At 41.0% G+C, this 14,488-nt stretch overlaps 2 protein-coding genes across 2 annotated transcripts; one reads left to right on the top strand and one right to left on the bottom strand.

The window, feature by feature from the left end:
• Positions 1 to 536: 536 nt before the first annotated feature.
• On the top strand, positions 537 to 2,343 carry LOC134210416 (putative serine protease K12H4.7). Its single transcript, XM_062686462.1, has 2 exons — positions 537 to 1,746; positions 1,827 to 2,343. Exons 1-2 carry the CDS (start codon positions 660 to 662, stop codon positions 2,255 to 2,257), a joined length of 1,518 nt encoding a protein of 505 aa, XP_062542446.1. The 5' UTR covers positions 537 to 659; the 3' UTR covers positions 2,258 to 2,343.
• Positions 2,340 to 14,176, bottom strand: LOC134210415 (cilia- and flagella-associated protein 52). Its single transcript, XM_062686461.1, has 7 exons — positions 13,970 to 14,176; positions 13,538 to 13,901; positions 13,364 to 13,467; positions 12,417 to 12,832; positions 3,606 to 3,784; positions 2,715 to 3,543; positions 2,340 to 2,657 (listed from the first exon to the last, which is right to left on the bottom strand). Exons 1-7 carry the CDS (start codon positions 14,031 to 14,033, stop codon positions 2,340 to 2,342), a joined length of 2,274 nt encoding a protein of 757 aa, XP_062542445.1. The 5' UTR covers positions 14,034 to 14,176.
• Positions 14,177 to 14,488: the final 312 nt, after the last annotated feature.

Below are 14,488 nucleotides of genomic sequence, written 5' to 3'. Positions count from 1 at the left end.
CGCTAATCTGTTTTAGAAGACGCAAATTTTATTTGTTACTCACTAAGTAAACTGAACCAAGCCAACCAGCATTGAAGTGGATTCTTGTTCAAAATAATTGAACTTTCACGAAACTGGGCATTAGAATTTTATAGTACTTGGCGGGTAAATGGAACTACGTATTTTGTTATTGTCAGAGGATCAAGCGAGCTGGAAACTCGACCACAACATATACAAATTAAAATGCGATTGCTCGTAAAAAATCTCTAACAATATTTAATAGATCCAAACTTCTCGTATATTGAATGAAATATATAAAAATTAGCCTGCGTAGTACAAACCGCAGGCAATCAACATATTTAATAAAGAATAGCGATCATGTATGGAGAAACGAAATCGATTGGCTTATGGTATATGATGAGACAAACAGACGATGATGGCGATGTCGTCTTTGATCGTAGCGGCTAAAGCGCGACCGCGAGGAGGAACACAGCTGAGGCGTACTGTTTTGTGTTGCGGCGACCTCCGTAGAAATGCAGGGTCAGCAGTAAATAAATTCATTTGCCATAATCAGTAGGTCGACGTCCATCGTGGACTTCGTTTATGCTAATTCCGCGCTTCATTTCACTGTCAATTGTGGTTGCGGTCGGTTCGAGTGATAGTTTAGCAAGTTTTAAAAAATGATCTTCAAGTTAACAATATTTACATTTTGCCTAGTGGGGATCCATGTTTCCACTGCAGGTCGCAGTTCAGGATTCTGGCGTGGTAAAAAGTTCTCCCAGGATGGCCCTACGAAGAATCCCGTTTTCAAGGGAGTGGATTCGAATGTTCAAACACTGTGGTTCGATCAACTGCTGGACCACAACGATCCAACAAATCCGACCACCTGGAAGCAACGGTACTACGTAAATGATGAATATTTCAAAAACGACGACGGCTCCGGCCCGTTGTTCTTGATGATCGGAGGGGAAGGTGAGGCCACCGTTCGCTGGATGACGGAAGGGGCTTGGATTCACTATGCGCAGGAATACGGAGCATTGTGCTTCCAACTGGAACACCGCTTCTATGGCAAAAGTCACCCAACTGACGATTTGTCTACGAAAAATTTGGCATATCTCAGCTCGGAGCAAGCATTAGCTGACTTAGCGTACTTCATTGAAGCAATGAAGGATAAATACCAACTGGGCCGTGGCAATCGATGGATCGCATTTGGTGGATCATATCCGGGATCGCTTGCTGCCTGGTTACGGGAGAAATATCCTTATCTGGTACATGGATCCATCAGCAGTAGTGGACCACTGTTGGCGAAGATTGATTTCAGGGAGTACTTCGAGGTGGTGACCAATTCCTTGCAGCGATATTCGGCTGAATGTGTTGATGCAGTACGTAGTTCTATGATACAGGTCGAAACGCTACTCAAACACATGATCGGTCAGCGAAATCTAAACGAAAACTTCAAGCTGTGTGATCCCGTTGAAAAGTCTATTGCGAATGATTTGGACATTTCCAGTCTGTTTGAGGCGATAGCTAGCAACTTTGCGGGAGTGGTTCAATACAACAAGGACAATAGCCCGCATGCTAGACTCACAATCGATGAGGTATGCGATGTGATGATGAACCAGACCATCGGAGTGCCAGTTATGCGACTGGCCGCCGTTAATGCGATGGTTATGAAGCAAGATAATGTGACATGTTTGGACTATGTGTACGAAAAAACGATCAAACAGATGCAGAACACCTCGTGGGATTCTGATGTGGCTAATGGAGGTAGGCTTTTTCTAATTTTGACTTCAATTTCTTCAATTTAGAGCCTTATTATGGAACCCTCTATTTCTACCTTTTCTCAGCTCGTCAATGGACCTACCAAACGTGCAACGAGTTCGGATTTTATCAGACGTCGGACAATACGACCCTGGTCTTCGGCAATCGTTTCCCGGCCGAGTTCTTCACCCGTCAGTGCTCGGACGTATATGGCAGACGATTTGATCAAAATGCCCTGAGCAGAGCCATCTATCGGACAAACACCAACTACGGTGCCCTGAACCCCGGAACGACCAACGTCCTGTATGTGCATGGGTCGATCGATCCCTGGCACCGGTTGGGACTGACGGAGAGCAACGACATAAACTTGCCTACCATTTTTATCGACGGTACCGCCCACTGTGCCAACATGTACGAACCCAAGGAGGATGATTTTCCACAGCTGAAAAATGCACGTGTTCAAATCAGTAGCTTTATTGGTCGACTGCTCAAAGTGGATTATGATTACGATTATTAGGATTATTACGATATAAAGTTATTATAAAATATAGCTCTCTCCTTGTGATTATACAAAATAAAAGCAGATTACTTTCGTGAAACTAATTATCAAAAATTTGTGATTTCTGCGAGTGGAATGACCTTGTCTCTATTTGGTCCTGTTGTTCGGTGTCATCTGCCAGCGATGCGGTGTCGACACAAGGATCTATCGTTGGCTGGGCGTTGAGATCCACGGCCGGACATTTAGCTATTTGACTGGAACGATTTGACTGAGCCGATTCCAGCTGGCGGACATTTTCGTTGCTGGTTTTTGATGCCCGACATGGAACTAGTTTTTTGCCGGCACTATCCGCATTTGCCTTGGCGCGATTATTGTTGCCAGCAGCATTATCCGGAGATGGGATTTTGATATGGTATTTCTGAAAGTGTAAAAGTTTAGACAAAAGTACGTTTCGTCGAAATGTAGATTAGTTTACCTCTGGAACCGTCCAGACGAATATTCCTCCATCACTGGAACCTGTCACCAAAAATTTCCCGTTAGGGCTGTACCTGGCAGAAGTGATGGCACTTGCATGTCCAATTCCCACGGCCACCTCAACTCCCAGCTGATAATCCCACAGGCGAACAATCTGGTCTGTACCAGCCGAAACGAAGAACTCTCCGGTCATGTTCATGTCGATGGCATTGATCGGACCGGACTTAGAGCCTTCCACCTCTCGCACCAAACTGCCATCGAAGGCTTCCCAATATCCAATCAGTTTATCCGATCCAGCCGTCAATATCTGAACCCCCGTCGGGTAGTACTGCGCCGCAATGAACTGCGTATGGGCGAAGATCACATGTTTCCTAGTGAGTCGAATCAAATCCCAAATCACACAACTCCCATCCCGCGAAGCCGACACAACTTCTGTATCGAAGCTATTGATGTGAACGGACTCAATCGGACCGTAATGTTCCTTCAGAACACCGATCATGCTCTGCATATAGGGTTCTATTTTCCAAACTCTTACTTGTCCTTCGATACCCCCACTGACCAATATCTTCCCATTGCTAGTGACCGCAACCGACGAACAGCCCTTGTTGTGGGCATTCGGAATGGCGTAGATCAGTTTGCCAGTTAGCGGAGTAAACGCACGAATAACTCCATCATTCCAAGCCGAAATAATGCTCTTGCCATCTCGGCTGAACACGATAGACGAGGAAGCAAAGTTCGGCACCACGATGCGTAACAGTTCCTGCATCCGTGAGGTCGACCAAATTCTGATCGACTCGTGGCTTGACGTGGCGAACACTAGGGAAAAGTTGCTGAAAAAAATGGCGATCGGTGAAAGGCGGGACAGCGCGAATAAGATCATAGAGCTACTTACTAGGGAAATGCGATGTCATAAACGGCATTGGTGTGACAGGTTTTGAGTAGTCGCAAGGTGGTTTTGAAGTTCTGAAGCTCCAGACAGTAAATTTCGCAGCCATCGGTTCCGATCATTAGCGTGTATTGATTCACAATCTGTAGAGAGGTGATCACGCCTCCTACTTTGGTTGATTGGAGCTGCAAGTTACGAAGTGGTTTCAAAATTTTAAAAATGAATTCAAAAGCGTTGATGAAATGGAAACTATGATGTTACGACATCTTGCGCCGATCCCTCACTACGCCTTCTACAGTCCTAATACTTCAGAGTCTTAATGTAAAACGATACTTCAACTGAAGAAAAGAAGAAGACGTCAGAAAGAATGATACTAGGGCCCCGCCAGTTGCAGTGAAACCAAGTATATATGGGGAAGAGTAGACCAGATGGGGCTACCCTAGCGTGCCAACCAATGGCATTGTCATTAATTGTAACTTAACCTAAACACTTTAAATAAACGTAAAAATCAAGACTTTTTTTTAGAAATTTATGAAACAAAACAGTAATAAAATAATGCAAAAAAAAAGACGAGGGGGTGGTTATATTTGGGACATTAGCAGATAAAGTGCTCCACGCTGTTTTCGGTTTCGCAGAGATCACAACGGGACCGGAAGGGACCTCCACCGAAGTTGTGGGAGACCCTTGTGTGGCCGGTCCGGAGCCTCGACATAATGTTCTGTTCTTTTTGAGTAGCCGGATCATTCCAGGAGCCGATGAATCCTTTGACTTTCCTCAAAAAGAGTCCTCTGCTATTGCTCCAAATCCGAGCCTAGTCCTGGCCGACGACGATCGTGTCCGACACTGGCCAGGACATCGGCTTCGTTAGTTCCCCTAATGCCGTAGCGGCCGTGGATCCAGGTGAATGTGGTGAATGTGGTACCGGGGATCATACCTGAAGGGATTCTCTGGATCCAGGGGTGTTTCGGAGTCTCACTTTGAAGGCCGGAAATTACACTTGCGGAGCCCGTGAAGACCATGATTGGCTTGTTCGCCGGGAGGGTGGCCGCGACAATCCTGCCGGTGGCGGCTTCAGCGGAAAAATATTGCACTGGCTCTCCGATTTGGTCAGACTAGGTCTACAGACTCCAAAGCCAACCCCTCGGCTCCGTCGGTACACCAAATCTCACTGTTTCGGAAACGTGTTGCAATGAATTCCAGTAAGGATGTTCGGAGTTCATCTGTGTTATCACCCCTTTTGAACCGGGCGGAGAAGCGGTCGCTGTTAACGGAGGAATCAGTCAGCTCTTTGCTCCGTGCCAGTGAGCTCGCGCCACGGGAGGAAGATTGGTACCAGCTACACTTCTCAAGATCCAGTCAGCCTCGTCTAGGAGAGGGATCATGTCATTTACTGAGGTGGCAGCAGCGAAAGAGGCGGCTTTGCGACAGATGGCCATCAAAGTCCGATGCCGGAAAGGAAGAATGCTGGCGTCAATTCAGGCCGCTTCATCGGGAGTGGACGGAAGTAGACCGGAGGCCAACCGAACGTAGCTGTTGAAGACAGGCGAGAGTGTGTCGATGAGGTTCCGGTTCGATTAGACCCACTCGCCGTATCCAGCTTTACAGAGCCACTATCATATTTTATAATTTCTTGAATTCTTCCCGTTTTTATTTTTGCCTATTAAAACATTTTCTTGCGACGGATGTTTGTCAGTAATTCTCGCATGGCGTGTGTTTGGAGAGCACTGATCAATGCATACTTTTTTTGTTCCACCTTCCACAACCCGTTTTTACCGCCGCCGTTTGTTTGTCGCAACAATGTAATCCGTAGAAGAGTTTGATACATCATCATCAATGTCGGTTCATTCGTCATCGCTTCGTTTGTTTTCTTTAGCAGTATGTTTGATTATTTTAGCGGATGATGTATTTTGCTGCTCGTTGTCAATTGGAGGAAAATCGCCTTGGGTGAATAATCCATCACATGGAGTCGATGTTTGGAAGACTGTATGCTCTTAACATCAGTATACTGGATTTAATATTATTCTCCAAAAAACTTTGCACTTTTCCAGCTTTTCCAGCGTCTGGTCGAACACTGAAGTCTATCACCAGGGTATTTTTCCGAACACCACACATATTGTAAGCGACGACAAAGCGAGAGAAGTAAGGAAAGCATGTCCGTCGGATTCGATTTGCGGCTGTCAACTGCCCGCGGACACACTTACTGGCGTTCATGATCAAGCCGACGAATGAAGCCCAGCGATGAATGGTACTTACCGCCGCCTGATTCTTAATCCTGGCCCTGGACCACGACCAATAAAATGTCGTCGGCGTATACAAATATATATACGTTCGCGGGTAGAACGAACGCTGAAGATCTCGTCCAATGCGACGAGGAAAAGCGTCACCGCTAGGACCGACCCTTGGGGGACGCCAATTTCTTCAGGGTACTCGTCCGATGCTGTGCCGCCAATGGGTACTTGGAAGGTTCGTCGGGTGACTGCTACCAGGGAGGCGAAGTAGTTACCGAGAGCATTGGCAACTTGTGCAGGGCCAGAAATTGTGCGGTTACCCTGATCGAGGTGGATGGGAGCCGCCCTCCAAAGTTCGGTGGAGGTCTGGGACGGATTGATGCTGTCGATCAAACCCTCCCATTGCTTGGACTTCGCCTCCCTGATGATTATCATCCATTGCCGATGCTTCTCCTTGTAAGACTCCAGGGCGTAGGATCTAAGGGGGTGGTCGCTGCTGAGCCTCATTATAGCACGTAAGGCCTTGCGTCTACCTTTAACAGCATGTCGAGTTTTATTGGTCCACCACTGAAATGCTCGACGGCCGGGACGACTAGGAATTAGGAATTGTATGGTTCCGATGTAAGAAAAAAAACAGAAGAAAAACAGCCAGTGCCTTTCTTGACCATCATAAAATGTGTGCGATCGGAGATAGATGAATGGAACTAGGAGTAAAAAAAGAAGAAAATTTTCTGCATCCGTTCTATGAAAATCGGATTATTTTAAGCAAAGATATGTTAATATGAATTTCGACAAAATGTCCAATCTTTTTGACATATCCCTGTTTTATTTTTACCCAGAAAAGGAAAATTTCATTCCCATCGTTCTGTAGATTAAAATAACGCAACTGGAAATTTCAGTAAATACTTCTCGGATCTCGTCCCTTTATTTGGTTCACGTTCAAGAATCTTTCAATGGCTGAAACTCGAAAAGCTGAAAATTATGAGAAACCGATTTTAATGGAAGAATTCACATTTGACGTTAAAAGGGGAACAAACTAAAATTAAACGAAACCTTCTTGCGACTCCTTGTTGTCTTTCAATTTTTATATGGAATTCAAATTTTTTAGTATGTACAGCACAAAATATTTGGAGGTACACAGAAAGAAATAAAATTGTACCTTTAAAAATTGTGCACTTTTAATCAAAAAAGTTGCATATTTTCGTAAAAATAAAAGTGAAATAACATTAAAAGAAAGTTATGCATTTCATTCAAAAGTGTTTTTTATCTTTCCTGAGTGTGATTTTAAAAGTTCATCTTTTCAATTTCAAAAACTGTTAAACTATCAAAAAACTGTTCATCTGTCAACAAAAAGTTCTGAACAAAACAGAGAAGAAGAAAAAGAAGATGGTTTGGAAAGGGCACTATGGTACATCATGTGGAAAAAAGTAAAAAATTAAATCAATTGTGTTCTTTATGAATTTCAAAGTCATATACATTAAAATGAATACATGTACGACATTTGAAAATAAAATTTACATAGTATAATACAATTAGATAATGTAGTACGATGTCACGAATGAATTTGCTGCAGAACCTAATTATACTTAAAAAAAATTAAAATGAAAATAAATTTTGTCCTGTTTTCAAGTGCATCTCACTGTTAGCGCACTTTTGCATCTATCACTGTTGCTGCCAACACATCGCCCTCGGTCAACAACAGTCGCAGTAGATGCAGCGCGTACGGTTTTTGTTTTTGCTGCCGGAACATTTTGTTGTGCAGCTGTTTCGGGAAATTTATTCGACGCACTTATGTCGGAATACGAAGGTAAGTCTTATTTTTGAAAAAAAAAAAAATGCTTATGCTGGAGCTAACAATCATCAAAAACAGGGCCCGCTCCGGTGCTGCAATAGCGTAAAAAGTATCGGAGTTGGTTGGCATCAAGAGCTCATAATGTTATTTATGTATAATTTCTCTTCTATAGGTAATTTATGGCGCAATGCCCACATATAACCCCAAATGATGCGCACCCTCACTCTGGCCAGGGGCTGGATCCCGGACTATTATGTCGAAAAAAAGTGGCCACCGTGTTGTGGATAATGATCCAGCTTACAAGCCTCGTTATAAGCAGTGTATACAGCGTTTAAATTAGGAAAAATGCTGAAATCATGAAATAAAAAGTAAAAGCAATTATGGGGTTCGATTGATTTTATTTAAAACTGAAAGATGATTGAAGGGTACAAGGGAGAAGAGGGGAGGTTTCTTTAATTAGAAATTGAAAATTTCAATTCCGAATGAAAATATTTTGCTCTATTTTTCACAGTGTGAACATTTTCATTTGACAGTTCTACAATTTAGTTTTGAATGTTCAAACTTTTAATTTCAAAGCATTTGACAAATTTTGAACCATGATTATGACAAAAGTTGGCGTACTTTTATTTTGAACATATGGAACTCTACGAAAAAGAACCAATGCAACTTTTTAATTTTACCAATGGTTTTTTTAATTTTAATAATGATTTTTCTTTCTGTGTAGCTTTATTATTCTCGGTTCTTACCAAGATTACTTCGTTATTTTTATTCTTTATGCTTCTCTTTCCTTCCTTTTTGTTCCCTCTTTATTTTTCCTTCTTTCTTTCTACTTCCTTTCTTATTTTTCTTCTACCTTCTTTTTTCTTTTTTTCCTTCTTTCATCTTCAACCCTTCCTTTTTCCTTCCAATCATCCTTTTTCTTTCTTCCTCCTTCGTTCTACCTTATTTCTTCTTAGTTCTTCCTCCACAGTACTTTCTTCTTCTTTCCTTCTTCCTTGTTCCTATTTACTTCTTCTTTGTCTTCCTTCTATCTCCATTCTTTTTCCTACTTTTATTCTGCTTTCTTCTTCCTTCATTCAATATCCCTTCTTCCATCCTTTTCTTACATTTACTTCCCTATTTTATGTTCTTTCTTCAATCTTTCATCTTTTTTTCTTTCTTCCTTCTTTCTTCCTTATTCTTTCTTTTTCTTCTTCTTCTCTGTGCATTCTTTTTTTTATTCTTACTTTTTTTGGAAAAGATATTTAATTTTGATACACATAGTTAAGTTTTCCATTTTAATGTGTTTTTATGAGATATTGCGAAAAAAGATTTGGCTGCCTGTGGGACTTGAACCCACACTATTCTATTAAGTACACAGACGTATTACCAATTATACAACAGCTGCCCAAACATGTGCTTCTATTTGTCGTATTGAGGCGTTGCAGAAGCAAACACGCCTCAATACGACAAATAGAAGCACATGTTTGTGATTCAAACGCAACCGACTGTTGTTTAATTCTGATACACATAGTTGGGTAGAGAAAATGATGTGAAATGTTGCCAAAGCAGATTCGATGGATACGGGGATCTCCCATCGTTATTAGCTGGTTATGGAACAACTTCGCGCAAGGGCAGCTGTTGTATAATTGGTAATACGTCCGTGTACTTAATGGAATAGTATAGGTTCAAGTCCCATCGGCAGCCGAATCTTATCGAATCGAAACACCTTAAAATGGCAAACTTAACTATGTGTATCAAAATTAAACATCTTTAAAAAAAAATTCTCTTTTCTCTATTCGGTATTTTTTATTCTGGGTCCGTTAGGCATAACGGACGTTTGGCATAATGTACGTTAGGCATAATGGACGTTTGGCATAATTCTGCCATCTTCATGTCATGGGATGTTCTTTGGGTCATTTTATGCCAAACGTCCGTTATGCCTAACGACAGTTATGTCGTTACGTCTAACGTCTTCATTCTGAATTATTCATTCTTTATTTTTTATTCTTTGTTCTTTGTTCTTTGTTCATTGTTCATTGTTCATTGTTCATTGTTCATTGTTCATTGTTCATTGTTCATTGTTCATTGTTCATTGTTCATTGTTCATTGTTCATTGTTCATTGTTCATTGTTCATTGTTCATTGTTCATTGTTCATTGTTCATTGTTCATTGTTCATTGTTCATTGTTCATTGTTCATTGTTCATTGTTCATTGTTCATTGTTCATTGTTCTTTGTTCTTTGTTCTTTGTTCTTTGTTCTTTGTTCTTTGTTCTTTGTTCTTTGTTCTTTGTTCTTTGTTCTTTGTTCTTTGTTCTTTGTTCTTTGTTCTTTGTTCTTTGTTCTTTGTTCTTTGTTCTTTGTTCTTTGTTCTTTGTTCTTTTGTTCTTATGTTCTTATGTTCTTATGTTCTTTGTTCTTTGTTCTTTTGTTCTTTGTTCTTTGTTCTTTTGTTCTTTGTTCTTTGTTCTTTGTTCTTTGTTCTTTGTTCTTTGTTCTTTGTTCTTTGTTCTTTGTTCTTTTGTTCTTTGTTCTTTGTTCTTTGTTCTTTGTTCTTTTGTTCTTTGTTCTTTGTTCTTTTGTTCTTTGTTCTTTGTTCTTTGTTCTTTGTTCTTTGTTCTTTGTTCTTTTGTTCTTTGTTCTTTGTTCTTTGTTCTTTGTTCTTTGTTCTTTTGTTCTTTGTTCTTTGTTCTTTGTTCTTTGTTCTTTGTTCTTTTGTTCTTGTTCTTTGTTCTTTGTTCTTTGTTATTTGTTCTTTGTTCTTTGTTCTTTGGTCTTTGCTCTTTGTTCTTTGGTCTTTGTTCTTTGTTCTTTTGTTCTTTGTTCTTTGTTCTTTGTTCTTTGTTCTTTGTTCTTTTGTTCTTTGTTCTTTGTTCTTTGTTCTTTGTTCTTTGTTCTTTTGTTCTTTGTTCTTTGTTCTTTGTTCTTTGTTCTTTGTTCTTTGTTCTTTGTTCTTTGTTCTTTGTTCTTTGTTCTTTGTTCTTTGTTCTTTGTTCTTTGTTCTTTGTTCTTTGTTCTTTGTTCTTTGTTCTTTGTTCTTTGTTCTTTGTTCTTTGTTCTTTGCTCTTTGGTTTTTATCCTCCATTCTTCATTCTTTATTCTTTATTCTTCATCCTCCATTCTTCATTCTTTGTTCTTTATATTTTATTCTTTATTCCTTTTTCAATTTTATTCTTTATTATTTATTTCTTTATTCTCCATTCTTCATTCTGCATTCTTCATTCATCATTCTTTATTCTTTATTTCTTTATTCTTTATTCTTCACTATTCGCCATTCAACATGGTTGGTACAACAACTCGTATGGTTGGGATTTCATCCCATCAATTTCAGCCTTTTGAGTTCAGTCTTATGAGTATTTAGCCTTATGCGTTTCAGCCTTTCGTAGGACACCGCAAATCTAAGTTATTTCCATTTCCATCTCACCCAGTGCACAATGGGGAAAAAAAGGTTCATAACGCGAATAAATTCAATTTGTCGGTTCGCTATGGGCGGATTGCGCTGAAATTTGGACACAAATCGTAGAACTTTTTGGGGAATCGCGAAAAGGTGGTTAAGTTCACTGCACGAAGCTGCATGACCTCGTTTTACACCTATTGTCCCTTAGCTATCGCCGTATGTCGACGAGTTTCTTGGCAATGCGCTCGAATAGCAAGATCATCGCAGCTACGTTCAATTCATGCAATCCAAGTTTCCAATCATTATGCTCAAGAATCATCCGATAATAAGAGCAAAATCGAATGCTTCCACGGAAAATATCTTCAAGCTAATAATGCGACGATTGCCAGCGAAATCTCACTACAGTCGCCTCTCCACATCTCGATATTGAAGGGACCATCGAGATAGGGAGAGATCGAGTAATGGAAGGAAATTTGAATTGGGTACTAGATCCGAAAAAGCTCGTTGCTATGAAAAACGTCAACAAAACAAATGTCGTTTCCTGTTGTTGATGTGTTTGTTATTGTCCAAAGATGGTCTAGTAGCCTAAAAATCTGACCATATCGACATAAGGAGAGTGAATCCTGAACAAAATATGATCAGAACCCATCGATATAGGGAGGTTATCGAGATGTAGAAAGTTCAAATGTATGTAGATTGAAGGGACTGAGGAAACCATCGACATAGGGAGAGATATCGAGTTATAGAACATCGAGATGTGGAGAGTCCACTGTACTTCGACCGTTCGTGCGCATGGTGCCGAAAGAGCACCTATATGATGGGCAAATTAAGAAAAGCAGTTTCAGCAAAGACATGGATGAGCACCCTGTAGTCCACCCTTTAGTTCGAGTTAATACTTAATACTAAAATTTAAAATTTTGAAATTTGCGTCAAATTGTTAATTTATAGCTTAGTATTTAATACTTTCTTGGGACACCTCAAAACCTGAGGCCCAACACCTAATATTGTATTGGAATCAACCCCACACTTGCGTTTATGCTCATGTACCTTGGTCTAAAATTGTAGTCACGCATCTCCTGTCGTTACATAAAAAATCTCAAAAACGAACAAATGTTTCAGAAAAATATATAAAGCTCTTTTAGTGGAATATATTCAACCGTCTAAGACGAATTAAGTACTCTCCATTTAATTCCACCAATTAATTTTCGATATCTTTGCAGATACGTAGTTCGACCACAACTGTGTGGTCGTCTGACGTCTTCAGTGTCTCGTACTTGACTCGACACTGAAGACGACCACACAGTTGTGGTCGAAATACGTATCTGCAAAGATATCGAAAATAAATTGGTGGAATTAAATGGCGAGTACTTAATTCGTCTTAGACGGTTGAACAAATGTTTGAACAAATGTTAATACATACCGATTTCAACTGCGGCCACGTGGGACTGTTATAATTCTTAAAACTAACATTCCTCTCGTGCACCATCTCGATCGTCCCGTCACCGGCCCCGATGATCAAACTCCCGTTGGGCAATATCAACAGATCGCGCACCCCATAGTGATACTTTTCGCAATCCTTGCCAACGGGTTTCCTCGGATTGTGCTTCCCGAAGCATCCCAACAGAACCGGTGTTTTATCCTGTGACGGCGCGTTCGGATCAGAGCTCACATTGAGCCGAATCTTCACGATGTCCCCACTCATGGTTCCCACGTAGAGAATTTCGTCGTCCTCGGTGATGCGCATTCCCGTGAATTCGCGCCGCAACTTTCCAACGGCCACATCCTGGACGTTCAAGCGTTTCCGATCGCGGTCGATGTGCCAAACGCGGAGATTTTCTGGGGGAGGAAAATGCGTTTACAATTGTAGTAACCGAAAGTAACACAACTAAAAGGGTCATCAAACCCCCGAAAACTTCTCTAAAATTATTTATTTAATATTCTAAGATAAGATAAAACAATTTCATTTTCAGATCTCTTTAATGATTATATTTAGGTCTTAAAATTGGATTAAATGATTTCAAGAAAGGTGAGTAGGATTAGGTTTGAACTAAGAATTAGAAAAATATGGTGAGAAGATGAAAGTTTGGACATCAACTGAAAGCTGTTGTGTTCTTTTTTCTTCTGCTGAACAAATAGAATTACCATCACGGACTGGTTTTTGACTTCATCGATGAGAGCAGTCAATCATTCCTTTTTTCAATGTGCAGTACACAATAAAGGTCATTCAAAAGGCTAAATAATAGTTCAGGTTAGGTACGAGGTACCAATTATAGGACATTCAATAAAGTTCAAAATATTCATGATTCCAAGCAATTTCAATTTTTAAAATATCCTTCAGAAATAAACGAAACTGTACTATTGACTTACGATCTCCACCCGATACAAAAGTTGTCCATCTTTGGTTGAGTCCGCAAACTTTCAAAGCGTCACCGGTTGTTTCCTTAGTTGCTATAGTTCCACAAATGGCCATACTGAAAAAAAAAACAAATCGAATTATGTCCCTGCACATCCTCGGACAAACCTTTGACCAATCGGACTCACTTCTGTTCGATATCCCACACGATGATCGAGCCGCAGTCCTTCCCACCCAAACTGACCAGGTACTGCTCGTTGGACGAGAAACACAACGATTGAACCTTCACCCGATGTAGCTCGTAGCGTGATATTTCCTTCCGGCTTTCCCAGTCCCAAATGATGACATACGCTCGGAATCCCATGTGATTGGTCTGCCCGGAGGCAACCATCCTTCCCGACGGTGCAATGTCCACGGTGGAGATTGTGTTCGTGTGGCCCCGCAGGAACGTCTGCCGGTTGGTCTCCAGCTCGTAGACGGAAATTTCATTTCCCAGCGGAAACACCAGATGCTTCTGGTCCGGGTGGACACGCAAACCGGCAATGACATGACCTGGAATATAAATCAGAATTGAACAACGATTGAGAATCTATAAAATTATTATGCGTAATTTTACGTACCATCAAATCCGATGATTGCCGCCGGTTCCAATCGAATGATCTCACAATTCTCCGCCGATGTCATAGCTGAATCAGTGAACTGGACTGAGTTTTCGAAGTTTTCAATTTACAAAATCAAACCCGATGCTTTGTCAATCAGGATCGAACGAAACAAACCGGCTTGCTTGGAAACCGGCGTTCCGAATGGGGTGGGCAATTTCCCATGGCAACGCTGATTGCGCGCGAATTTTCATGCATGTCGGGCGTATCGCAACATGCGGTGAGTCATTGTTATGAATGTTAATTTATGCTGCATGCTTTCCGACGAATATCACGTGGGGAGCATTTGAAATGTTTGGCGTTTCATAAGACGCTCATATATTCATGGTTTGTATCCGTTGTATCAGGTTGGATGCTTCCTTCAGGACTTCGGTCGGATGCTTATTTCGGAACCTTGGTCGGATACTTCCTCATGGAGCATCCGGTCAGATGCTTACTTCTGAATTGCAGTCGCACGCTTCCATCGGGACATTGGTCGTT

This window comes from Armigeres subalbatus, chromosome 2 (genome assembly GCF_024139115.2).
Source record: "Armigeres subalbatus isolate Guangzhou_Male chromosome 2, GZ_Asu_2, whole genome shotgun sequence".
NCBI classification, from domain to species: Eukaryota; Metazoa; Arthropoda; class Insecta; order Diptera; family Culicidae; genus Armigeres; species Armigeres subalbatus.
Note: the sequence above shows the minus strand (reverse complement) of the source record. Positions and strands in the feature narration are given on the sequence as shown.

Excerpts from the sequence above, each read along its gene's own strand:
- LOC134210415 (XM_062686461.1), bottom strand. The coding sequence starts at position 14,033 with ATGACATCGGCGGAGAATTGTGAGATCATTCGATTGGAACCGGCGGCA. Across the intron at positions 3,785-12,416 it reads CGTGGCCGCAGTTGAAATCG|CTCCAATCAACCAAAGTAGG; the intron begins GTATGTATTAAC and ends CGTAACTTGCAG. Across the intron at positions 2,658-2,714 it reads TCGTCTGGACGGTTCCAGAG|AAATACCATATCAAAATCCC; the intron begins GTAAACTAATCT and ends TTACACTTTCAG.
- LOC134210416 (XM_062686462.1), top strand. The coding sequence starts at position 660 with ATGATCTTCAAGTTAACAATATTTACATTTTGCCTAGTGGGGATCCAT. Across the intron at positions 1,747-1,826 it reads TTCTGATGTGGCTAATGGAG|CTCGTCAATGGACCTACCAA; the intron begins GTAGGCTTTTTC and ends ACCTTTTCTCAG.